This window comes from Ranitomeya variabilis, chromosome 2 (assembly GCF_051348905.1).
Source record: "Ranitomeya variabilis isolate aRanVar5 chromosome 2, aRanVar5.hap1, whole genome shotgun sequence".
NCBI classification, from domain to species: Eukaryota; Metazoa; Chordata; class Amphibia; order Anura; family Dendrobatidae; genus Ranitomeya; species Ranitomeya variabilis.
Genome location: NC_135233.1, coordinates 112,033,021 through 112,059,359, shown reverse-complemented (window position 1 = coordinate 112,059,359; position 26,339 = coordinate 112,033,021). Strand labels below are relative to the sequence as shown.

Sequence of the window (26,339 nt, the reverse complement as noted above, 5' to 3'; positions counted from 1 at the left end):
ACATGAACCGACAACTCTGCCCCGCTGAGATCACAACTAGCGTGAGATTTGATGGTGCCTCTACAATATTTTGGATGGGGGGAGGCAAGTCACTCAGGAAAGAGTAACCTGTCGGAGATTAGGATGCTGGGGTGTAATGAAAGATGCAAAGAGTTCCGAGAGCTGTAAGTGCAGCGCCAAGCTCCCTGCACTTGTGCCTCATTTGCAGAAAAATTGAATAAAAAAAGATTATTTTAAAATGGAAGGATTACAAAGAAGAAGGTATAGATATAATCTGAATTACAATGACCTAACAGAGGAGTTGGGTTTATGGTACAACAACCTGCTGACAGGTTCCCGTAAGATAGCATTTGAGTTGTATCGCATTACAACACTGTGTAGCCCACCTCATTAGCAAGTTACAATAACTATCTGAGCTTTCATATACTTGCCACAAAAAAAAAAACACTACACGTAGACATATTCACCTCTTCTAGTCCTTCTGATATATTCTGCTCTTCATTCTGTTCATCCCGACTTGACTGTGGAGCTTTCAGCTAGGAGACAAGAATTAAAGAACATCGATAGAAGGAGTGTTTCTTACACTAACACAATACTGCCAAGTTCTTTTCTAAAAAAACGCTTTCCAAAAGATGAGTCGATCACCATTGTCAGGCTCCAGGACCCCCTAAGGATCGCCTGCTTGCAAAGGGACATGTTGCTACACATGGCGCAGTCAGGTCCACCAGAAAGATGCTCTAACTTAGTCCTCTGCTTCTTAATGGGAGAGGACCAAGCAGAGGACCTCACTCCAGGATGTCAAACTACTCTACCTTGAACACTTATGAAATACTCACACTGTACGCCATAGATGTGTGATTAATTCAGGTAACATCTGCACCTAAATAAATCCCCATTGGCCCCATCTTTTGTCATTATGCCATACCAAAAAGATTTAATTTTAGTTAAATGTACTTTATAAATCAAAATCTGAACTGGTTGACAGGAAAAAAAAAGTCATCCAGTCTTTAATTTATTCTGATCCATGAAATGCTTGAGGGAAGAAAAACGCCAAGCAAAATGGAATACGAGCAGCTATGAGAATCCATAACCAAGAGGCTGCCAAAGTAGAAGTAAAAAAAAAATATGGCGGTGAAGGCAGATGAAGGGCTGTTTAATTCTTTATGGTTTACGAACCTGGTGACCGTCTGAGCCATGGGAGTCTTGGACGTGATTTTGCATTTCACTTAGCTGCTGCCTGAGCTGTAAAAAAAAAAAAGAGATCCAGTTTATGGATTTGTGTGAAACTACAGGCCATCACTCTATACTATAATGAGACGCCATGAAAGGACGTAAACCTCGCAGGGTAGGATGACCACAGCGGCTGAGACCCCCATACCAGCCATGGGAATAGAGTATAGCTATAGACTGGTCACTGCAAACCTCATTAAAGGACATGGTGATCTTACCAGAGAAAGCTCTTTGCTCTGTTTTCTGGCTTCTGTTTTCGTAGATTCCAGCGCTTCTTGTGACTCCGACAAAAGCTGCTGCAACTATAGTGGCGGAAATACAAAAAAAATAAAAATTAGGATATGCATCCAAACAATATATGTACTTGCATAAGAAAAAAAAAGAGATGAAGGCACTCACCGATCTAAAACCTTCTTGCTTTATTGAAACTTCTTTAAAAATTCACGGCCGGGAGAACGGAAACAGGAGCCCCTGTGAGCAGGTGTGAACAACGATGGCAGTTTCGCGTTATACCAGCGCTTTTACGGGTCAGTATTGGTATAGCGCGAAACGGCCGTCGTTGTTCACACTTGCTCACAGGGGCTCCTGTTTCCGTTCTCCCGGCCATGAATTTTTAAAGAAGTTTCAATAAAGCAAGAAAGTTTTAGATCGGTGAGTGCCTTCCTCTTTTTTCTTATGCAAGTGGATTTACCTGTTTCTAAGAAGAGCACCCGTGATCTTTTTGGTATAGCATACAGTCGCGCAGGCTGATTGTACCACCTGTGGACTGTATCAGCTTATGGTCACAAATGTGCAGCAGTGCCGTCTATTTTTTCTTTTGTGTACATCCAAACAATATATGTGCCATAGGCTAAATGTACATGAATTCTGTGTATATATAGGATATGCAATCTTAGATTTAAATGAGCGGTTTAGGATAGAATAATCTTTATGAAGAAACGCAAGCATGACGGCACTTTCTATAAGTGGGATACATACACTCTCCACCTCTTTAGAGTACGTCTGACACTCTGTGCTGGATGTATTCATCTGGGTTTCCAGCTGGGCCTCCATAAGAGCAATACATTCCTTCAACTAAAAGACAGAAACCGTATGTTACCTGGAGCAACGGAAAAGGTATCCAAACTGTGTATTACTGGTGAAACTGTTAAGCCCCCAAAACACATTAGATTGAACTCTGCTGGTCGGGATTTTTCCCATAGGTGGTGGATTTCGGAAATCGGATTGTGCGGACATGATGCAATGTAAGGTGCTTAAAGGGGTCCAGGATGTAACCATTAATGAACTGCAGCTGGACGCACAGCACTGAAACCGCACAGATCCATACACTGTCATTAATAGCAGCTGAACTGCAGGACCCGAGAGCGGCCACTACACAGTCTACGAGACGGAGCTGTGCGGTGCCGGTTCTGTACATTGAGAACATGAGACTGCAGTGGGAGCTGCAAACAGCTGATCGGTGGGGCGCTGGGTGTCGGACTCCCACCTGGCACCCGATTTATGGAGTCATCTATAGTGAGCCTGTACAGCTGAACACAGTAACAATAGGAGGTCTACACTACAAAACACATATACAAGTTAGAAATAATATTCACAAATGCTACATGTGAAAAAATGTCTGTCTGATGGTGTGACAACATCCAGGGCTTAGTGTCCCATATACCAGGCATACCTGCTCCGTACTCTGCACTTCTGATTTCAATCTTTCCAAAGATTCTTCTAAAGATTTTACTTGAATTTGTGACTGTTAAAAAATAAAAAAAAATAAAGAATGGAACGATCTGTAATAATCGTGACATTTCTAAGCTTTAATGATCAATTTTGTTCAATCTATTCACTAAATAAGACATCACAGCAACAATCCGGAAATAAGAACAGGAGTGATCTGACCAGTCACTATTGCTTTTTTTGATGCTTTGTTAAAAACATAACCGCTATCGTGTTTGAACAAGAAAAAAAAAAAAAAATCAATGTGGAGGCCTCATAACAGACCACAGATGAGAAGCAGTAGATACAGACAGTAGGCAGCGTCTCGGAATAGTTATAGAGAAGCCAAAAGAAACAGCGGGGTTGAGGCCATTAGACGCTGCGTTTTTGTGATTATTTACAAAGCAATCACTTGATTTTGAAGGGAAACCAGTGTTTCATTCTAAAAACTGTAAATTTGTCTCTTCAGAGAGGAAGACGACTAAAACTCTAGTGCCACCTATTAGAATTAACAATCCTAAAAGTCAATGTCGACCCTTTAACGAGCCTTGTCACATGACTTCGGATAAAAGCCAAACCAGAATCTCAGTTTGAAGACACATGTTTCACGGTGTTGCCCCCTCCTCAGTGCAAAACATGAGATCTAGTTTGGCTGTATGAGATGCCTCTGACTGAGGTCTCTCCTTATGGACAGGCATGTCACTTGCAATTGCCAGTCAATTTTGAGGGTGTAACTGATGTTCCCCTGCAAAAATCAAGTAATTGATTAATGTGCAATCTGAAACTCAGCCTTGATTTAGCGTATACTGATATTTCAAGAATATATGATAAACAAAAAAAATGTATAATAGATCTTATTAGAAAAATGTTTCCCCACTTATGAGCCACTTCTTTCCCTGTTGAACTCATCATTTACTATGAAAAACTACTGAAATTCATCTTGGTCAAAGCAAGATGTATCAGGGGCTTGCTAACAGAAGTATCAAGTTACAGCTCCCATTAAATTCTACGAACAGGAAAAAGGGAAGAGCAGCAGTGAGGAGAATTCAGCACACCGAGAGATGCATTGGGATCTGCCTGTTCTTTCAGCTAATTTATTTTACTTCAGTGCTGGATTCACAGCCACACAGCTCAGTATCTCTGTATAATGTTCTCCATACTGCTGCTGCTTGTGCTACAGAGAAAAAAAAAAAAAAGAACAGAAATCCCTAATGTCTGTGTGTACGGTGTACAACTGAAAAGAAGAGAAAGCGGGAGAAAGTAAGAGTTTGCAAAGGGGAAAGCTGGCGAAGTATGAGGGATGAGTCATATAATGGCCATAAATAAGTGTTATTTCTAATGTTCAGACAAGACAGCTTGTTCTGAAAACTTACAACCGGTATGCACTTACCTTCTTGAACTCTTCTTCAGATGCTTCTAGCTTGGCTTTCCACACCTGTTCTTCCTCTTCAACGCTCTTTTGTAGGTCTTTCAGCATTCCTTCCTGTCATAATAACAACAGAAGATATAGTATCCTATTAGTTACATACAGTATGTAAGGCAGGGCTTCCCAAAGTGCGAGACGCAGGCTCACATCTGTGCCAGGAAATGGCAGCTCAGTAGGAGAACTAAACCAAATGCAGGAGAGGTCCTCGGACCCGTGTGCTTCTGTAACCACAAATGCAGGGGCTGCTGAGCGCTTCAATGGCAGCAGCCAGACGCACATTAAAGACCTGTCACCAGGTCATAAGTGGGCCGCTTTTGCTCTTAATTTATTCCTGCTCCCCTGGGTAATCTGTTATAAATCCACACAGTTGCAGAGATAGGGGCCTTTTTATTCGGTGCTAATCTTCATGGTCTTTCCAAAGAGGTGTGGCTCACAGGGTAAAAATGAAAAGCATCCTTATAGACACGCCCCAGAGGATCCTGTGAGCCACACCCCCTTGTAAAGAGCATAAAAATTAGCGCTAAATAATCTCTGAAACTCTGTGGTGTATCAAAAAAAATAAAATAAAAACTTAGCCACTTTCAACCTAGGGACAGGCGATCTTTAGAGCAGTGATCAGTGTTTCCCAAACTCCGTCCTCACAACCCCCAACAGATCAGGTTTTCAGGATTTCCTTACTATTGCTCAGGTCGGAGAACCTGTGGAAGCTTTTGATACCTTAATAATAATTCCATCACCGGTGCAATACTAAGGAAATCCTGACATGTTGGGGCCATGAGGACTGGAGTTTGGGCAGCATTGCTCTAGATGAAGCATACTAAAGGATCCGTGAGATAAAGCTAGGGCAATCTATATAGCGACCCAATAGAATTGTACCAGATATGGCCAAAATTGGTATTTAAAAAATAACCTTTATTATTATTTACATTAAGGCTATGTGCACACGATCAGGATTTCTTGCAGAAATTTCCTGAGCAAAACAGGACATTTTCTGCCGTTTTTCTTGCGTTTTTGATGCATTTTTTTTTTGCGGATTTTTCAGGAGGTTCCCAACGCAATAATATAGTGGGGAAATCCACAAAAAATCCGCAAAATTAATGAACATTATGCGTTTTTTACCGCGATGCGTTTTTAGCGGAAAAATACGCATCATGTGGACAAAAATTGCGGAATGCATTCTAAATGATGGGATACATAATGTATGCGGGGTTTTTTTGCGTTTTTATAGCGAAAAAAACGCGAAAAATCTGCTACGTGTGCACACAGCCTAAAAATACTCTATTAAAGTGCAGAATAATGCCGTGAGTAAATCAAAAGTAAATGGTGATCTGCGGATACCGAAATGCAAATCCGATTGGACCAGTCCTGTCTAAAGCTCTATAAAAGGACCATGCTTATATAAAGGAACAACTTATGTACTTTAGGTATATGGAGACCATTAATTTGCACAGCACTCTTGTATCCACGTATACAACATATATCACGGTGCTTCCAAAACCACAGTCCAGTCTCCATCATCATCATACAAGACAACTCATCACAAGCACAGATAACACATCTAACAACCCGTATATCAATGACATTGGGATAATGCTTCATTCACAGTGCTGGAGATCAAGACCTAATTCTCTATAATATACATACCGGTACATATATAACTCTCCCCTCCAGTGTGTGCGTGTGAGATCGTGGGATCATACATCAACTCCCAGATATTAACCCCTTCATGACCCAGCCTATTTTGACCTTAATGACCTGGCCATTTTTTGCAATTCTGACCAGTGTCTCTTGATGAGGTAATAACTCAGGAACGCTTCAACGGATCCTAGCAATTCTACGATTGTTTTTTCGTGACATATTGGGCTTCATGTTAGTGGTAAATTTAGGCCGATAAACGCAAAAATTTGTGAGAAAAAAAAACAAAGACGGAAATTTGGCGAAAATGCTGATTTTGAATTTTTATTCGGTTAAACCAGAGAGTTATGTGACACAAAATAGGTAATAAATAACCCCAACCAAAAAATAAAAATAAATATATTTTGCTTATTTCATTATTTTCCCTACCTGTGGGGGTGATAAAGGGGCAGTTATTTACTATTTTTTTATTTTGATCACTGTGATAGAACCTATCACAGTGATAAAAATGTACCTGGAATGAAGGAATGAATCTGCTGGACGGCAGATTCGGTGGGCGCACTGCGCATGCGCCCACCATTTTGGAAGATGGCGGCGCCCATCGGAGAAGACGGACGGACACCAGGACTCGGGAGCTACAGGGGGTGAGATCGGAGTGCGAGGGGAGCGGAGGACAGGATGGCAGTGGAGGACAGGACGGAGGGGAGGAAAGACTGATGGCGGCGTCAGATGGCCGCTGTCAGTCGGTGGCGGGGGCAGATCGCAGTCTCCAGCCGTGGCCGATGATATTGCAGCATCGGCCATGGCTGGATTGCAATATTTCACCAAGTTTCGCTGGTGAAATATTACCATTACTCTGATTGACTGTTTCACGTTCAACATCCAATCTGAGCGATCGTAGCCACGGGGGGAGGGCCCCCTGGGCTCAAGTACAAGCCCCCCCGTACCTACAGGTCGGGTGAAATTTCAGTTAACCCCTTCACCCGACCTGCAGGAACGCAATCATTCTGTGACATAGCATATGCGTCACAAGTCGGATTGGCACCAACTTTCATGACGCATACGCTGCGTCACAGGTCGGGAAGGAGTTAAACATGCAACAACAGGTACCCCAGTGTGTTTTGAGGGTTCATATCTCCTCTACAAAATGCAGCATATAGGTACTCAAAACATTAACCCCTTCACCCCAAAGCCTGTTTTCACCTAAGTGACACGGCCAATTTTTACAATTCTGACCACTGTCACTTTATGAGGTCATAACTCTGAAACGCTTCAACGGATCCTGGTGATTCTGAGATTGTTTTCTCGTGACATATTGTACTTTATGATAGTGGTAAAACTTCTTCGATATGACTTGCATTTATTTGTGAAAAAAACAGAAATTTGTCGAAAATTATGAAAATTTAGCAATTTTCAAATTTTTCGTTTTTATGCCCTTAAATTAGAGAGTTATATCACATAATATAGTTAATAAACAACGTTTCCCACATGTCTGCTTTACATCAGCACAATTTTGGAAACATAATTTTTTTTTGTTAGGGAGTTATAAGGGTTAAAAGTTGACCAGCGATTTCTCATTTTTGCAACAAAATTTGCAAAACCATTTTTTTTACGGACCACCTCACACTTGAAGTGACTTTGAGGGGTCTATATGACAGAAAATGTCCAAAAGTGACACCATTCTAAAAACTGCACCCCTCAAGGTACTCTAAACCACATTCAAAAAGTTTATTAACCCTTCAGGTGCTTCACAGGAATTTTTGGAATGTTTAAAAAAAATTGAACATTTAACTTTTTTTTCACAAAATTTTTACTTCAGATCCAATTTGTTTTATTTTACCAAGGGTAACAGGAGAAATTGGACCAAAAAAGTCGTTGTACAATTTGTCCTGAGTACGCCGATACCCCACATGTTGGGGTAAACCATTGATTGGGCACATGGCAGAGCTCGGAAGGGAAGGAGCGCCATTTGACTTTTCAATGCAAGATTTGCTGGAATTGAGATCGGAGCCCATGTCGCGATTGGAGAGCCCCTGACGTGCCTAAACAGTGGAAAGCCCCACAAGTGACACCATTTTGGAAAGTAGACCCTCTAAGGAACTAATCTAGATGTGTGGTGAGCACTTTGAACCTCCAAGTGCTTCACAGAAGTTTATAATGTAGAGCCGTAAAAAAAATTAATATTAATTTTCACAAAAAATGATCTTTTTGCCCCAAATTTTTTATTTTCCCAAGGGTAGCAGGATAAATTGGACCCCAAAAGTTGTTGTGCAATTTGTCCTGAGTACGCTGATACCCCATATGTGGGGGTAAACCACTGTTTGGGCGCATGGCAGAGCTCGGAAGGGAAGGAGCGCCATTTGACTTTTCAATGCAAAATTGGCTGGAATTGAGATTGGAACCCATGTCGTGTTTGGAGAGCCCCTGACGTGCCTAAACAGTGGAAACCCCCACAAGTGACACCATTTTGGAAAGAAGACCCCCTAAGGAACTTATCTAGATGTGTGGTGAGCACTTTGAACCTCCAAGTGCTTCACAGAAGTTTATAATGTAGAGCCGTAAAAAAAAATTAATATTAATTTTCACAAAAAATGATCTTTTTGCCCCAAATTTTTTATTTTCCCAAGGGTAGCAGGATAAATTGGATGCCAAAAGTTGTTGTGCAATTTGTCCTGAGTACGCTGATACTTCATATATGGGGATAAACCACTGTTTGGGCGCATGGCAGAGCTCGGAAGGGAAGGAGCGCCATTTGACTTTTCAATGCAAAATTGGCTGGAATTGAGATCGGAACCCATGTCGTGTTTGGAGAGCCCCTGACGTGCCTAAACAGTGGAAACCCCCACAAGTGACACCATTTTGGAAAGAAGACCCCCTAAGGAACTTATTTAGATGTGTGGTGAGCACTTTTAACCCCCAGTTGTTTCACTAAAGTTTAGAATGTAGCGCTGTGAAAATCAAAAAATCATTTTTTCTTTCCACAAAATGATGTTTTAGCCCACAATTTTTTTTCCCCCAAGGGTAACAGGAGAAATTGGACCACAAAAGTTATTGTCCAATTTGTCCTGAGTACGCTGATACCCCATACATTGGGGGGAACCACTGTTTGGGCGCACGGCAGAGCTCGGAAGGGAAGGAGCGCCGTTTGAAATGCAGACTTAGATGGATTGGTCTGCAGGTGTCATGTTGCATTTGCAGAGCCCCTGATGTACCTAAACAGTAGAAACCCCCCACAAGTGACCCCATATTGGAAACTAGACCCCCCACGGAACTTATCTAGATGTGTTGTGAGAACTTTGAACCAACAAGTGTTTCACTACAGTTTATCACGCAGAGCCATGAAAATAAAAAAAATTTTTTTTTCCACGAAAATTATATTTTAGCCCCCACATTTTTATTTTCCCAAGGGTAACAGGAGAAATTGGACAACAAAAGTTGTTGTCCAATTTGTCCTGAGTACGCTGATACTTCATATATGGGGATAAACCACTGTTTGGGCGCACGGCAGAGCTCGGAAGGGAAGGAGCGCCGTTTGAAATGCAGACTTAGATGGATTGGTCTGCAGGTGTCATGTTGCATTTGCAGAGCCCCTGATGTACCTAAACAGTAGAAACCCCCCACAAGTGACCCAATATTGGAAACTAGACCCCCCACGGAACTTATCTAGATGTGTTGTGAGAACTTTGAACCCCCAAGTGCTTCACTACAGTTTATAACGCAGAGCCGCGAAAATAAAAAATATATTTTTTTCCACGAAAATTATATTTTAGCCCCCATGTTTTTATTTTCCCAAGGATAAGGCTGGTTTCACACTTGCGTTTTTTTAAAAAACGCATGTGTGAAAAAACGCATGTAATCGCGGTAAAACGCATGCGTTTTTTTAGACGCATGCGTTTTTATAGAAAAACACAAGAAAACAAGAAAAAAACAAAAAACCCTAACCCTACCCCTAACCCTACCCCTACCCCTAACCTGAAATACGTGGCACTGAAATACGTGGCACTGAAATACGTTTATATACGTATATACGTATATACGTATATAAGTGCCACGATATTTCAGTGGCCACGTATATAAGTGCCACGTATATAAGTGCCACGTATATAAGTGCCACGTATATAAGTGCCACGTATATAAGTGCCACGTATATAAGTGCCACGTATATAAGTGCCACGTATATAAGTGCCACGTATTTCATGTACATGCCACGATATTTAAGTGCCACGTATTTAAGTGCCACGTATTTAAGTGCCACGTATTTAAGTGCCACGTATTTAAGTGCCACGTATTTAAGTGCCACGTATTTAAGTGCCACGTATTTCACGTAAATGCCACGATATTTCAGTGCCACGTATTTCACTGAAATACCGTGGCACTTAAATACGTGGCACTGAAATATCGTGGCACTGAAATATCGTGGCACTGAAATAACGTGGCACTGAAATAACGTGGCACTGAAATAACGTGGCACTGAAATACGTGGCACTGAAATACGTGGCACTATGACTGTCAGAAAATGTTCATTAAACGGTTAGGGATGAGTTTAGGGGTAGGGTTAGGGTTTGGATCCCTTTATCACCTTGATGGTGGTGGGTGACTTTTCAGTGTGTTCTGTTTTTTTTCTATAAAAACGCATGCGTTTTTAACGCAAACAAACGCGTTGAGATCGGACGCCATGTCGCATTTGGAGAGCCCCTGATGTGCCTAAACAGTGAAAACTCCCCAATTCTAACTGAAACCCTAACCCCAACCCTAACCCTAGTCCTAACCCCAACCCTAACCCTAGCCCTAACCCTAGTCCTAACCCTAGCGCTACTTTCACACTAGCGTTTTTTTGCATACGTCGCAATGCGTCGTTTTGGCGAAAAAACGCATCCTGCAAAGTCATCTGCAGGATGCGTTTTTTCCCCATAGACTAACATTAGCGACGTATTGACACACGTCGCAAGCGTCGTGCGACGGTTGCGTCGTGTTGTGGCGGACAGCCGGCAGCAACAAACGTTACATGTAACTTTTTTTGTGCCGACGGTCCACCATTTCCGACCGCGCATGCGCGGCTGGAACTCCGCCCCCACCTCCCCGCACCTCACAATGGGGCAGCGGATGCGTGGAAAAACAGCATCCGCTGCCCCCGTTGTGCGGCGCTTGCACAGTGTGCGTCGGTATGTCGGGCCGACGCAGCGCGACGGCCCCGTACCGACGCTAGTGTGAAAGTAGCCTAACGGGAAAATGGAAATAAATATATTTTTTTTAAATTTTATTATTTTTCCTAACTAAGGGGGTGATGAAGGGGGATTTGATTTACTTATATAGCGTTTTTTGGGCGGATTTTTACGGTTGGCAGCCGTCACACACTAAAAGACGCTTTTTATTGCAAACAATAGTTTTTGCATCACCACATTTTGAGAGCTATAATTTTTCCATATTTTGGTCCACAGAGTCATGTGAGATCTTGTTTTTTGCGGGACGAGTTGACGTTTTTGCTGGTACCATTTTCGGGTACATGACATTTTTTGATCGCTTTTTATTCCGATTTTTGGGAGGCGGAATGAACAAAAACCAGCAATTCCTGAAATTCTTTTAGGGGGTGCGTTTATACCGTTCCGCGTTTGGTAAAAAGGATAAAGCAGTTTTATTCTTCGGGTCAGTACGATTACAGCGATAACTCATTTATATAATTTTTTTATGTTTTGGCGCTTTTACACAATAAAAACTATTTTATATAAAAAATAATTGTTTTTGCATCGCTTTATTCTGAGAGCTATAACTTTTTTATTTTTCTGCTGATGATGCTGTATGGCGGCTTTTTTTTTGCGGGACAAGATGACGTTTTCAGCGGTACCATGGTTATTTATATCCGTCTTTTTGATCGCGTGTTATTCCACTTTTTGTTTGGCGGTATGAGAATAAAGCGTTGTTTTTTGCCTCGTTTTTTTTTTTCTTTTTTTACGGTGTTCACTGAAGGGGTTAACTAGTGATATAGTTTTATAGGTGGGGTTGTTACGGACGCGGCGATACTAAATATGTGTACTTTTATTGTGTGGTGTTTTTTTTATTTAGATAAAGAAATGTATTTATGGGAATATATTTATATTTTTTTTCTTTATTTAGGAAGTTTTTTTTTTTTTTTTTTTACACATTTGGAAAATTTTTTTTTTTACTTTTTTACTTTGTCCCAGGAGGGGACATCACAGATCGGTGATCAGACCGTGTGCATAGCACTCGGTCTGATCACCGATGTGACAGGCACGTAACAGAGGCTTGCCGGCGCCTGCTATGAGGATTCTCAGCAGACGCCGGCAAGCAGGGTCATCTTATGACCCGGAAGGAGTCCCGCGGCCATCTTGGATCCGGGGACTCCTTCCAGGTCACCGGAGCAGCGCGATCTCATCGCATTGCTCCGGTGGGAGAGCGCAGGGAGCCCCCGTCCCTGCGCGATCCCCCTCTATGCCGCTGTCACTATTGACAGCGGCATCAGAGGGGTTAAATGCCCGCGATCGGCGACAGCGCCGATCGTGGGCATTGCTGCGGGGTGTCAGCTGTCATATACAGCTGACACCCGCACCCGATCACCGCGGCGCTCAGCGTGAGACCGCGGTGATCGAGGCGCCGTACTAGTACTGCGGCTGGCACTAATGCAGTGCCGGCAGCGCCGTACTAGTACGGCGCATGTCACGAAGGGGTTAATGGACAAATAAATATTTTTTATGCACTGACTACTGTTCAAAATTATTAGTCCAACTGTCTGTCCATTACATGTAGAGCTATATAGACACCATAAACTGAAACAAATGGCGATCTTAATCTACTATATAATTGTCTAAGGGTCACTTCCGTCCTTTTGTCTGTCTGTCTGTCTGTCACGGATATTCATTGGTCGCGGCCTCTGTCTGTCATGGAATCCAAGTCACTGATCGGTCGTGGCAAAAAGCCCACGACCATTGCCACGACCAATCAGCGACGGCCACAGTCCGGCGGCAATTTGGCCGCTCTTTCCTCCCCGCAGTCAGTGCCCGCTCCATACTCCCCTCCAGTCATCCAGTCAGCCCTCACACAGGGTTAATGCCAGCGTTACCGGAGAGCGGTGTAACGCACTCCGGTTACGCAGCTATTAACCCTGTGTGACCAAATTTTTACTATTGATGCTGCGTATGCTGCATCAATAGTAAAAAGATCTAATGTTACAAATAATAATAATAATAATAATAATAAAAAAAACCTTATTCTCACCCTCCGACGTCGCGTCCTGTCCGCCGGCAGGTTCCGCTGCTAAGGGAGAAGGACCTGCCATGACGTCACGGTCATGTGACCGCGACGTCATCACATGTCCTGCGCGCCTGCGCGAGAAGGACCTGCCATAACGTCACGGTCATGGTACACGGTATATGTTTATTTTTTATTTTATGTCACTGGGCAATATACTACGTGGCTGACTAATATACTACATACTACGTGGCTGGGCAATACACTACGTGGCTGGGCAATACACTACGTGGCTGGGCAATACACTACGTGGCTGGGCAATACACTACGTGGCTGGGCAATACACTACGTGGCTGGGCAATACACTACGTGGCTGGGCAATACACTACGTGGCTGGGCAATACACTACGTGGCTGGGCAATACGCTACGTGGCTGGGCAATACGCTACGTGGCTGGGCAATACGCTACGTGGCTGGGCAATACGCTACGTAACTGGGCAATACGCTACGTAACTGGGCAATACGCTACGTAGCTGGGCAACATGCTACGTAGCTGGGCAATATACTACGTAGCTGGGCAATATACTACGTAGCTGGGCAATATACTACATACTACGTGGCTGTGCAATATACTACGTTGCTGGGCAATATACTACGCGGCTGTGCAATATATATACGTGGCTGGGCAATATACTACGTGGCTGGGCAATATACTACATACTACGTGGCTGGGCAATATACTACATACTACGTGGCTGGGCAATATACTACATACTACGTGGCTGGGCAATATACTACATACTACGTGGCTGGGCAATATACTACATACTACGTGGCTGGGCAATATACTACATACTACGTGGCTGGGCAATATACTACATACTACGTGGCTGGGCAATATACTACATACTACGTGGCTGGGCAATATACTACATACTACGTGGCTGGGCAATATACTACATACTACGTGGCTGGGCAATATACTACGTGGCTGGGCAATATACTACGTGGCTGGGCAATATACTACGTGGCTGGGCAATATACTACGTGGCTGGGCAATATACTACGTGGCTGGGCAATATACTACATACTACGTGGCTGGGCAATATACTACATACTACGTGGCTGGGCAATATACTACATACTACGTGGCTGGGCAGTATACTACGTGGCTGGGCAGTATACTACGTTGCTGGGCAATATACTACGTGGCTGACCAATATACTACATACTACGTGGCTGGGCAATATACTACGTAGCTGGGCAATATACTACATACTACGTGGCTGTGCAATATACTACGTTGCTGGGCAATATACTACGCGGCTGTGCAATATATATACGTGGCTGGGCAATATACTACGTGGCTGGGCAATATACTACATACTACGTGGCTGGGCAATATACTACATACTACGTGGCTGGGCAATATACTACATACTACGTGGCTGGGCAATATACTACATACTACGTGGCTGTGCAATATACTACATACTACGTGGCTGGGCAATATACTACATACTACGTGGCTGGGCAATATACTACATACTACGTGGCTGGGCAATATACTACATACTACGTGGCTGGGCAATATACTACGTGGCTGGGCAATATACTACGTGGCTGGGCAATATACTACGTGGCTGGGCAATATACTACGTGGCTGGGCAATATACTACGTGGCTGGGCAATATACTACATACTACGTGGCTGGGCAATATACTACATACTACGTGGCTGGGCAATATACTACATACTACGTGGCTGGGCAGTATACTACGTGGCTGGGCAGTATACTACGTTGCTGGGCAATATACTACGTGGCTGACCAATATACTACATACTACGTGGCTGGGCAATATACTACATGGCTGGGCAATATATTACGTAGCTGGGCAATATACTACGTAGCTGGGCAATATACTACGTGGCTGTGCAATATACTACGTTGCTGGGCAATATACTACATACTACGTGGCTGGGCAATATACTACGTGGCTGGGCAATATACTACGTGGCTGGGCAATATACTACGTGGCTGGGCAATATACTACGTGGCTGGGCAATATACTACGTGGCTGGGCAATATACTACGTGGCTGGGCAATATACTACATACTACGTGGCTGGGCAATATACTACATACTACGTGGCTGGGCAATATACTACATACTACGTGGCTGGGCAATATACTACATACTACGTGGCTGGGCAATATACTACATACTACGTGGCTGGGCAATATACTACATACTACGTGGCTGGGCAGTATACTACATACTACGTGGCTGGGCAGTATACTACGTTGCTGGGCAATATACTACGCGGCTGACCAATATACTACATACTACGTGGCTGGGCAATATACTACATGGCTGGGCAATATATTACGTAGCTGGGCAATATACTACGTAGCTGGGCAATATACTACGTGGCTGTGCAATATACTACGTTGCTGGGCAATATACTACGTAACTGGGCAATATACTACATACTACGTGGCTGGGCAATATACTACGTAACTGGGCAATATACTACATACTACGTGGCTGGGCAATACACTACGTGGCTGGGCAATATACTACGTGGCTGGGCAATATACTACGTGGCTGTGCAATATACTACGTTGCTGGGCAATATACTACGTAACTGGGCAATATACTACATACTACGTGGCTGGGCAATATACTACGTGGCTGACCAATATACTACATACTACGTGGCTGGGCAATACACTACGTGGCTGGGCAATATACTACGTGGCTGGGCAATATACTACGTGGCTGGGCAATATACTACGTGGCTGGGCAATATACTACGTGGCTGGGCAATATACTACGTGGCTGGGCAATATACTACGTGGCTGGGCAATATACTACGCGGCTGGGCAATATACTACATACTACGTGGCTGGGCAATATACTACATGGCTGGGCAATATACTACGTGGCTGGGCAATATACTACGTGGCTGGGAAATATACTACGTGGCTGGGCAATATACATATACTACGTGGCTGGGCAATATACATATACTACATGGCTGGGCAATATACATATACTACATGGCTGGGCAATATACTACGCGGCTGACCAATATACTACGTGGCTGACCAATATACTACATACTACGTGGCTGGGCAATATACTACGCGGCTGACCAATATACTATGTGGCTGACCAATATACTACATACTACGTGGCTGGGCAATATACTACGTGGCTGACCAATATACTACATACTACGTGGCTGGGCAATATACTACGTGGCTGGGCAATATACTATGTAACTGGGCAGTATACTACGTGGTTGACCAATATACTACATACTACGCGGCTGTGCAATATACTACGTGGCTGGGCAATATACTACGTGGCTGACCAATATACTACGTGCAATATACTACGTTGCTGGGCAATATACTACGTGGCTGACCAATATACTACATACTACGTGGCTGTGCAATATACTACGCGGCTGGGCAATATACTACGTGGCTGGGCAATATACTACATACTACGTGGCTGGGCAATATACTACGTGGCTGGGCAATATATTATGTGGCTGGGCAATATACTACGCACTACGTGGCTGGGCAATATACTATGTAACTGGGCAATATACTACGTGGCTGACCAATATACTACATACTACGCGGCTGTGCAATATACTACGTGGCTGGGCAATATACTACGTGGCTGGGCAATACTACATACTACTTGGCTGTGCAATATACTACGTTGCTGGGCAATATACTACGTAACTGGGCAATATACTACGTAACTGGGCAATACACTACATACTACACGGCTGGGCAATATACTACGCGGCTGACCAATATACTACGCGGCTGACCAATATACTACGTGGCTGACCAATATACTACATACTACGTGGCTGGGCAATATACTACGTGGCTGACCAATATACTACATACTACGTGGCTGGGCAATACACTACGTGGCTGGGCAATATACTACGTGGCTGGGCAATATACTACGTGGCTGGGCAATATACTACGTGGCTGGGCAATATACTACGTGGCTGGGCAATATACTACGTGGCTGGGCAATATACTACGTGGCTGGGCAATATACTATGTGGCTGGGCAATATACTACGTGAACATGCATATTCTAGAATACCCGATGCGTTAGAATCGGCCCACCATCTAGTAGTTAATAAAGAGGATTGATCGCACCCAAAGTAACCAGAGGTCTTCAAGGATAAATATATACAAAGTGTGTGTGTGTGTGTGTGTGTGTGTGTGTGTGTAATATATATATCTACTGTATAATTGTCTAAGGGTCACTTCCGTCTGTCTGTCCTTCTGTCTGTCTGTCACGGATATTCATTGGTCGCGGCCTCTGTCTGTCATGGAATCCCAGTCGCTGATTGGTTGTGGCTGTTTTGCCACGACCAATCAGCGACAGGCACAGTCCGGCGGAAAAATGGCCGTTCCTTCCTCCCGTTCCGTACTCCCCTCCAGTCTGCCCTCACACAGGGTTAATGGCAGCGGTATCGGACCGCGTTATGCCGCGGTGTAATGCACTCCGTTACCGCTGCTATTAACCCTGTGTGACCTACTTTTTACTATTGATGCTGCCTATGCAGCATGAATAGTAAAACGATCTAATGTTAATAATAATAATTAAAAAAAATAAAAATAAAATAAATAAAATCGGCCCCCGGATCGACAACAGGCCTTTTCCGCTTGCGACGCTCCGGTAACCGGTCCATGCTGCGATCTCACAAGATGATGACGTAGCGATCTCGCGAGACCGCTATGTCATCATCTCGCGACACCGCAATGCACTCTTGAGACCGGAGCGCATGAGCAGCGTCGGTAACCGCTTCGCCTGGATCCGGGGGTCCGGAAGGTGAGTATATAACCATTTTTTATTTAATTTTTTTTTTTTTTTTTTTTAACAGGGATATGATGCCCACATTGCTATATACTACGTGGGCTGGGCAATATACTACGTGGCTGTGCAATATACTACATGGGCTGTGCTATATACTACATATGGGCTGTGCTATATACTACATGGGCTGTGCTATATACTACATGGGCTGTGCTATATACTACATGGCTGGGCAATATACTACTTTGGCTGTGCTATTTTCTACGCGGCTGGGCAATATACTACGTGACTATACAACGTGGGCGGCGCAATGTACTACGTGGGCGGCGCAATGTACTACGTGGGCGGCGCAATGTACTACGTGGGCGGCGCAATACACTACGTGGGCGGCGCAATACACTACGTGGGCGGCGCAATACACTACGTGGGCGGCGCAATACACTACGTGGGCGGCGCAATACACTACGTGGGCGGCGCAATACACTACGTGGCTGTGCAGCTCATCAAGAGAATGCCAAGAGTGTGCAAAGCAGTCATCAAAGCAAAAGGTGGCTACTTTGAAGAACCTAGAATATAAGACATATTTTCAGTTTCACACTTTTTTGTTAAATATATAATTCCACATGTGTTAATTCATAGTTTTGATGCCTTCAGTGTGAATGTACAATTTTCATAGTCATGAAAATACAGGAAAATCTTTAAATGAGAAGGTGTGTTCAAACTTTTGGTCTGTACTGTACATATACTGCAGCTAGGAATGGTTTAGTAAGCACCATAGGTCCTCACATGGGGTCACCTATCATAGAAGCTCCCGTGATGAGCCAATTCGGAGGAAACGCGCCAGGAGGTCTTCGGAGGCTGACACCCTCCCTGCTGTGGGCAGAGTTACCTATATATGGTCCTTGAAAATCTATGGATAATTTGGGTGAGATCAATCCTCTTTATTAACTATTAAGATCACCATTTGTTTGTTTATGGTGTCTATATAGCTCTACATGTAATGGACAGGCAACTGGACTAATCATTTTGAACAGTGGTCACTGAATAAAAAAAAATATATTTGTCCATTAATGTTTTTGAGAACCTATATGCTGCATTTTTTTTTAGAGAAGATAGGGACCCTCAAAACACACTGGGGTACCTGTAGTTGAATGTTTAATATCTGGGAGTTGATGTATGATCCCACCATTGCGCACACACTGGAGGGGAGAGGTATAGGGGGCTCTGTATGTATATTATAGATAATTTGGTCTTGATCTTCAGCACTGTGAATGAAGCATTATCCCAATGTCATGGATATATGGGTTGTTAGATGTGTTATCCGTTCAATACTTCCATAGGCCTGATCCTGTATGGAGCTTTAGACAGGACTGGACCAATCAGATTTGCATTTAGGTACCAGCAGATTCACCATTTGCTTCTGATTTACTCACGTCAATATTCTGCACTTTAAGTAATACAGTATTTTTAATTAAAATAATAAAGGTTATTTTTTTTTTTTAAATTAACCCAAATTTTGGCTATATCTGGTCAAGCATCTCTGTGCTGGCAGCTCAATATGAACCAGAAAAAAAAAAAAAGCAGTAAATAGACTGTCTAGCATATATGGCACTAATGGGAGCAAGGTGGCGCTGACCGCTGGGGTGTACTGTGTGCTTCATTGTGGTGTGTGGTACTACAGGGGAGGCATGTTGTGCCGCAATGGGGGCTGGATGGATATTTTCCACTGCATTGTGTCACTTGTCTGGTGCTGCCAGGGTGGGTGCGCTATTCTGAATTATTATGCTGCTAGATGGTATTACAAGGGCACTATGGTATTATACGGGCAGCACACTGATATTGCTTTGTTGGTACCCATTGATGTGAATTGGCTTGAAAGGCAGTAGAAAAATTGAGAAACTCAGATTGACGGGAATTAATGTCAGGGATCGGAGTGAACCCTGAACCAGGTTATCAGGTCAGTGTGCTGGCTGCATATTACAGGCCACAATGTCAGTGCTGCGCAATAGCATGTTGCATCATAAAAATGGACATAAAAAAAAAAAAAATTGAAGGTCCCTGGGCCACTGGTAGTCCATGACACTGGACTAGAGCACTGCGAACATCCTACCTCCCGCCAGCATGCTCGGCACCTCTGCTAATTAGCAGGACCCACAACATCATGGGGCCTACTAATCAGAAGAGGCACAGAGGCCGCCGCCAGGTAGAAGGAAATTTGCAGTGTTTTGGTCCGGCTGCTCATCTGTAGTGACTACACCATTTGTACGATTGTAGGGATAAATGGAATAAAAACCACAGCTCACAGTTTCACCAAGAATCGTCCTATATTGTTCACATTCTGCCTGCAATGAGACCTGGGCTTCTTCTGCTTCTTTTAATTTCAGTATTGAATCCTGAACAGAAAAGTAAAAAAAAATAAAAATAATAATTTGTGTTAAAATTATCTCAATACATAAACCTTACTAATATTCAGATTGCCTCTTCTGAGAAAAAGAGGACTTAACTCTATAGCGCCACCTGTTGGAAGTAGCGATCCTACAAGTCACAATCAACCCTTTAATGAGTCGTGCAATATGACTTAGGATAAAAGCCACATCAGTATCTCAATTCGCAGACACGGTGTTTCGAGCTGTTGGCCCTCGTCAGTGCGAAGCATGAGAACTGATTTGGCAAGGTGAGAGGCTCTGGACTGGGTCTAAGGGGTAACGTTTCTCCTTATGGAGAGTGACATACGAGCTCTGGCTTGCCAAGGTAAGGAGGCTTATTCGCCGTGCAATGAGTAGTAACTTATGTGAATTCTGTGCATAGGGCGCCACCTGCTGTCTGAAATGTAGTTCATTTCATTTTTTTCGGTGGGTTGGCGGTCGTGGAAACTTGCTGGTCACTGGTTCCGACCGTTGGGACCCCCGAACATTTGTTGTAATACTCCTATTGAGCGAACAGGATTCCATAGCCTCATCTTGAGTTGGGTAGAGGTTTGTCAGTCAGTGACCTTAGTCTAGGATTAAACTAGTATAAAGCACCTCGGGGGAGGGGGGGGGAATAAATAAAAATGAAGTAGGACAGCACTAGGAATCCCTTTCTGAGGAAGCACCATGCGAAGCTTGTGTAAGAGGGTCTAAAAGGTGTTAAATATGATAAGTTTATTTGTCCTATGAGGCATATTTAATGTATAACTTTGGTCTCCTATAGGTCTTGATAATCATGTACCTGGGTTGTGAGTGCTCCCATTAACACTAAAGCACTTACACTTTTACTTTTGTAACTCTTGATAATCGGGCACCCCCTGATCCAGGACTATCTTGCCAGTCTGTCTGTTCCTGTACCTACTAACCTGAACAGAACTATGCTCTTAATAATATCACCACTTGCACTTTAGAATTTACTGTATTAATTTAATATGTTTACCTTTCTCTTTGACAAACCAGATTGACTTATTCTGAAATATCATAAAACCAGGAGGTGTCATGTACATGTTTGACCCCTAGGTGGAGACATCATACTATCTGCACCGGATAATATCATTTCTTTAAATGTTTTCTGACCCATTTTTCTCCATAGGGGTCACTGATTGTTGGCATATCCATGCTCCATGAATTTGGATTGATTTACACCTTCTAGGACGAACATAAAAAATTCTTACTTACCGGTCATCTCTGCAGTTTCTTTTAAATTTTTTTAACGTATACCATTGTTTATTTGTATATTTAATAAAGATTGATTGTTTTTGAACATGGGAATTTTTTTTGTCGGCTATAGTACTAGGTATCGGTCTGATTGATAGAAGTTTGAGAATCCTTTTCATACACAAAACCTGATGAAAAAGTAAGTTTCTGCATACAAGAAGGGAAAAAAAAACAACAAAAAAACCCGCTAACATCTGAATGAGCCATCACCAATTTGGCAAGAAAAAGCCAAGATAGAAGGTAAAGTAGCTATAGGGTCAGACTGCACAGGGTTTGTTTACAGTCTGGTACTTTGGAGACATTCTTCGCTTTTACAGACCTTCCTATGTAACAATTGGGTATGTAAAAATCGGAATTTCAATCACCCAAAACCCCTTATAAAATGATCATATTCTGCACTGATCCATATCTACAGCAGTTGGTAAAGGACTTACTGAAGAATCCGTCTGGTCTGGCGGCTGGCTCAGCTGCTTCAGTATATCGGAGGATTTCTCGCGGAACTCCTGAAGCCATTCACTGTATAACTGGAAAGGAAGACGTTGCAGAGCCATTACATAGGTCACATCATTTTCCAGTGATTTTCTCCTATCCTGCATCTGTTACCAGGATTCAGAGATGTGCAATGCTAAACATACTTCATTGCTCAGAATCATTACTTGTAGTGTTTGAGCTCATCTACTCTAATTAGTGGAAAATATTGGATGTTTGGGATCTTCGATCCATTTGCCTACACAGTTTTATGGTTAAGCCAAATTTATGAACGGTTTATGCCATTTCTATCATTTTAGCACTTGCGCCAAAAAGTCAAATAAATGACAAGAGAAGGGGGCATGGTTATCCCTATAGTGTTAAGTACACCTGAATTATTTGCATTTCTAAAAAAAATTAATTATTTATAATCATTAGATCTGAGATTTGATAAATAAGGGGTGGCAGAGATTAAAATGATGACACTAAAGATTTGGGGCGTATGACATCCCTCTTGATAAAATGTCGGCCACAATATCTAAACATACGGAAGAATCTTGACGTGTACCTGGTGAGACTCTACGGACACCTGCGGAAAAAGGGTCATCAATGCTTCTTTGGCCTGAGTCTGAACACCACTGAGCTGCTGTTCCAGATCATCCTGTAAAACAGCAAAGAATAGGTCATGTGACAAAAAAAAAAAAAAAAAAATGAAAATGTACGTGGGGTGCATGCTTCAAAGTTAAAGGGAATTTGTCAGCAGGTTTATGCTATGTAATCTGAGGACAGCATGAGGAAGGGTTAAAACACAGAATTCAATGATGTGCCCCATGTCCAGCTGTGTGCTGTTCTTTACATAGACTGCAAGTTTCATCACCTGGTGAGCGAGTATCGTTGTCCGGACTACAGACGTTACAGCAACACACGTATGCTAGTCAGACTCCTTCCACTTCTGTGATAAGCAGCTCACTGTCTATAGACTATGCACATTCAGAGCCTGGGTTAGCTTTCTCAGCTCTGCTGCATTGCTAAATCTAAAAGCTCTGATTGTATCAGAACGGCTGTACAATAATCGAAACGATGCATCGTTGTATTCAGGGTCTGTGCCTACATCATGCGGCTCTCAGGTGAGGTGGCAAAAACCTGACAGATTTCCTTTAAAAGGAGTATCACAATCTCAACAAATGCAATTACAGTAGCTTCATTATTTGTTTCTACCTGAATAAAATCTGCACACACACAAACACTAAAATTTGCTTTTTTATTTGTTTTTTTCCTTTTTGTTTTGCTTCTTTTTTTTTTTTTTTCGGCCACTGCACTTTTCCTCCAAAAATGCAAAGAGCTACGAAAATGTCTTATGTACGCCAAAATTGGACCAACAAAAACTAAATCGCTCGCCAAAGAATGGTATCATACAAAACTAACTTGTCCCACCAAAGAAAAAAAAGAAAAGTCCTCACAGTTATGTTGACAGAAAAACGTCATGGCTCATAAAGAGGTGCCGGGGACGACGACACACAAGCGCAAACACAAAAATTGCCCAGATGGGAATGGGTTAATGGCTGAACAAACATTTTATTCATAGTGGGGATTTACGAGATTTGTGGACTTTGTGGGCGATACCTTGGCTTTCCTCTCGGAGGTCAATTTCTCATCACATGTTTTTTCGGCTTTGCCCAAGGCGTCCATAGCCTGCCAGTTTTTCTCTCGAAGCTCCTGCAGGAAACAATCCACAGGGACTAGTCTTTATTTTTTTTAGTGCTGGATATTAGAATACAAGTCCTCGTCTTTTTACTAATCCATGCAGAAATATTACTACAGACATTACAAAAATTCCGCACATAAAGCCATCAAACAAAGCCTCAGGGCTGGGTCTAAGAAGGGTAAATCATTTAGGTACAATTTTGTGCCTGCGTCCATAAGCATAAATCTGCTTACAACGGTTAGACAAGGGCCCTTTCCCCACCCCCGCACACAGGACATGGGGGAATGTTAGCCATCCCCATCACTTGGAGCGCTCTCCCTCTTCACACCAGCATTACATTTTACACAACCCTTTTGAAGTGCCGGCTGATGTATGAGGTAAGGTTAGTGAATTACACAAGGATCTCGGATATGTTCAGCTGACAGGAAGAACACATCCAAATAAGGTGACCAAAATCTTGCAAAACCCCAACAGCCTTGTAATGTGTCAGTTTAATACTCGTGAAGATGACTAATTCAGGAAGACTTGTGGTTTTCTAAGCTCTCATTTGGCATAATTGTGCTGCACCTGCCCAATAAAAGTGACCAGACAAATCGCAAACACTGAAAACCAATGTTAGCCCATAAAATAAATGTCTGAGTGGCCCAGCTCCCCCCAGCGGAGTTCTGGTTTGCCGCTCTGTTCCTGTGACTCCCAGTCTCTTAAAAGTATAAGCTTTTTTTATTTTATCAGGGCCAAACATTTAGAACAAGAAGGGGTTGTCCTAGTAGTTGACAACCCCTTTGAAACAATGGACAGCGTTTGGCCACAGGCTTATTTGGGCAACATATCCTTCCTGCCTCCCTTATACACATGCAGGCATGACTAGGATGAACATGTATTTTCCATGAGAAGACTGCAGTTGGCCACAGCCAGACACATCGTGCGGCAACTTTTTCTTGAAGAAACAAAAGGATCAAACATTACGGTCTTTCCTCCAATATCACCAGATGCATTCGATGGGACGGCCCTTTCACATTAAATTCATGTGCATGGATAGCCTTTAGACTCCCTGGTTTAACCCTACATCAAGTCAGACAACAACCCAATGGGTTTACATCTCCTTTTGTGCCCATAATCATTTATCTGCTCGGTATTTTAAGTCCTCATCTAGCAGACAATCAATATGGCTCCCACAGCATCCACACTGGTATTCAATCTAGCAGACAATCAATATGGCTCCCACAGCATCCACACTGGTAATCGCCCAACCTATATGACTCTTGAAGAGACTACACCTGCTCAGTCCCTGCATCACTAAGAGTACATTTAATCTCAGAACCCAACACCTGAACAGTACAAGGAGGCTTACATTATTTTTATTTTTCTGTTGTTCAATTGTCTCCTTTAACTCGACAGCCTCTTTCTCTAGTAGAGAAATCTGTCCTTCTTTTTCTTTAAGTCTGAGAAGAAAAAAAAAAAAAAAAAAAAGAAAGAATAAAGTATCAAGAACTTCACATATAAGTAGCCGCTCTTTATGGGACTTCTGTCTCCTCTCAGTGTAATGTAGTAGTATGTAGAATTACATTAATGCGATGCGTCAGCCATACTATCAAAGAACACAGACTCCGAGATACAGAAGTGCAGTGCTGGAAGCGTTCAGAGACTGGAGTCATTAAGTAACGGAAGTATTACGAAACATTCGGGAAAAATTACAGGTTATTAGTTGTAAATGCTGTTTCATAACAGCTTTCATTAAAAGTTTTTTTCCCCACGAACAAAGTTAATTTTAGATCTCTGAATAATAATAAGTTTCCACAATTGAATGAGTTTAAATAGACATAGGACATCCCAGGATCACAGATTATTTTTCTTTCCGGTAAAACATTGCTTAAAAATAGGGCGAAAAAGGTTTTGAATCACAAAAAAAACAAAAAAAAAAAAACACACAACACAGCTGTGATCCCGTTGTCAGGTCTGTATCCTTCCTTTTTCTTCCTCCCCTGCCCAGGAGCTGTGGTATGATCAGACCATGTCCCTGTACGGTCAGACACGGCCATTACACAGCACACAGCAGGGGCACATTTATAGGATTATCTCAGCAGAGGAACATTTTTTCTAATTGTGGAACTAATTATTATTCAAAGATCTATTGGTTACAATGTACTTGTTTCATGGGAAAATACCTTTAAAGTTACTTACAGTTTTGCATATTTTCTTCTTTATTAAGTATCAGAAGGCAGTATGTTTCCTCAATATTATAAATTATACACTGTGTACATCTGGCTGTATTTGGTGCATTGGTCGTGGTAGGTACAAAGCAAGTACATACACTAGACAATATGGGGGTCTGCCAATTTCACTCCGAAAAAATACTAAACACAACGCCATGACTAACGCACTCCAAAAGACTACTCTGATATACACAGGGCACGAG

General features: G+C 42.8%; 1 protein-coding gene across 5 annotated transcripts in view; it reads right to left on the bottom strand.

The window, feature by feature from the left end:
- RRBP1 (ribosome binding protein 1) overlaps positions 1 to 26,339 on the bottom strand; it is a 79,093-nt gene that overhangs the window by 5,097 nt on the left and 47,657 nt on the right. For all 5 annotated transcript variants that reach the window (XM_077282834.1, XM_077282837.1, XM_077282836.1 and 2 more), the window contains 11 exons: positions 25,275 to 25,365; positions 23,842 to 23,934; positions 22,787 to 22,879; positions 22,185 to 22,274; positions 20,368 to 20,457; positions 4,328 to 4,420; positions 2,903 to 2,974; positions 2,209 to 2,304; positions 1,449 to 1,532; positions 1,177 to 1,242; positions 468 to 536 (listed from right to left, as the gene is read on the bottom strand). In XM_077282834.1, the coding sequence (XP_077138949.1) occupies positions 468 to 536; positions 1,177 to 1,242; positions 1,449 to 1,532; positions 2,209 to 2,304; positions 2,903 to 2,974; positions 4,328 to 4,420; positions 20,368 to 20,457; positions 22,185 to 22,274; positions 22,787 to 22,879; positions 23,842 to 23,934; positions 25,275 to 25,365 (937 nt within the window). The remainder of the gene's footprint in view (positions 1 to 467; positions 537 to 1,176; positions 1,243 to 1,448; positions 1,533 to 2,208; positions 2,305 to 2,902; positions 2,975 to 4,327; positions 4,421 to 20,367; positions 20,458 to 22,184; positions 22,275 to 22,786; positions 22,880 to 23,841; positions 23,935 to 25,274; positions 25,366 to 26,339) is intronic.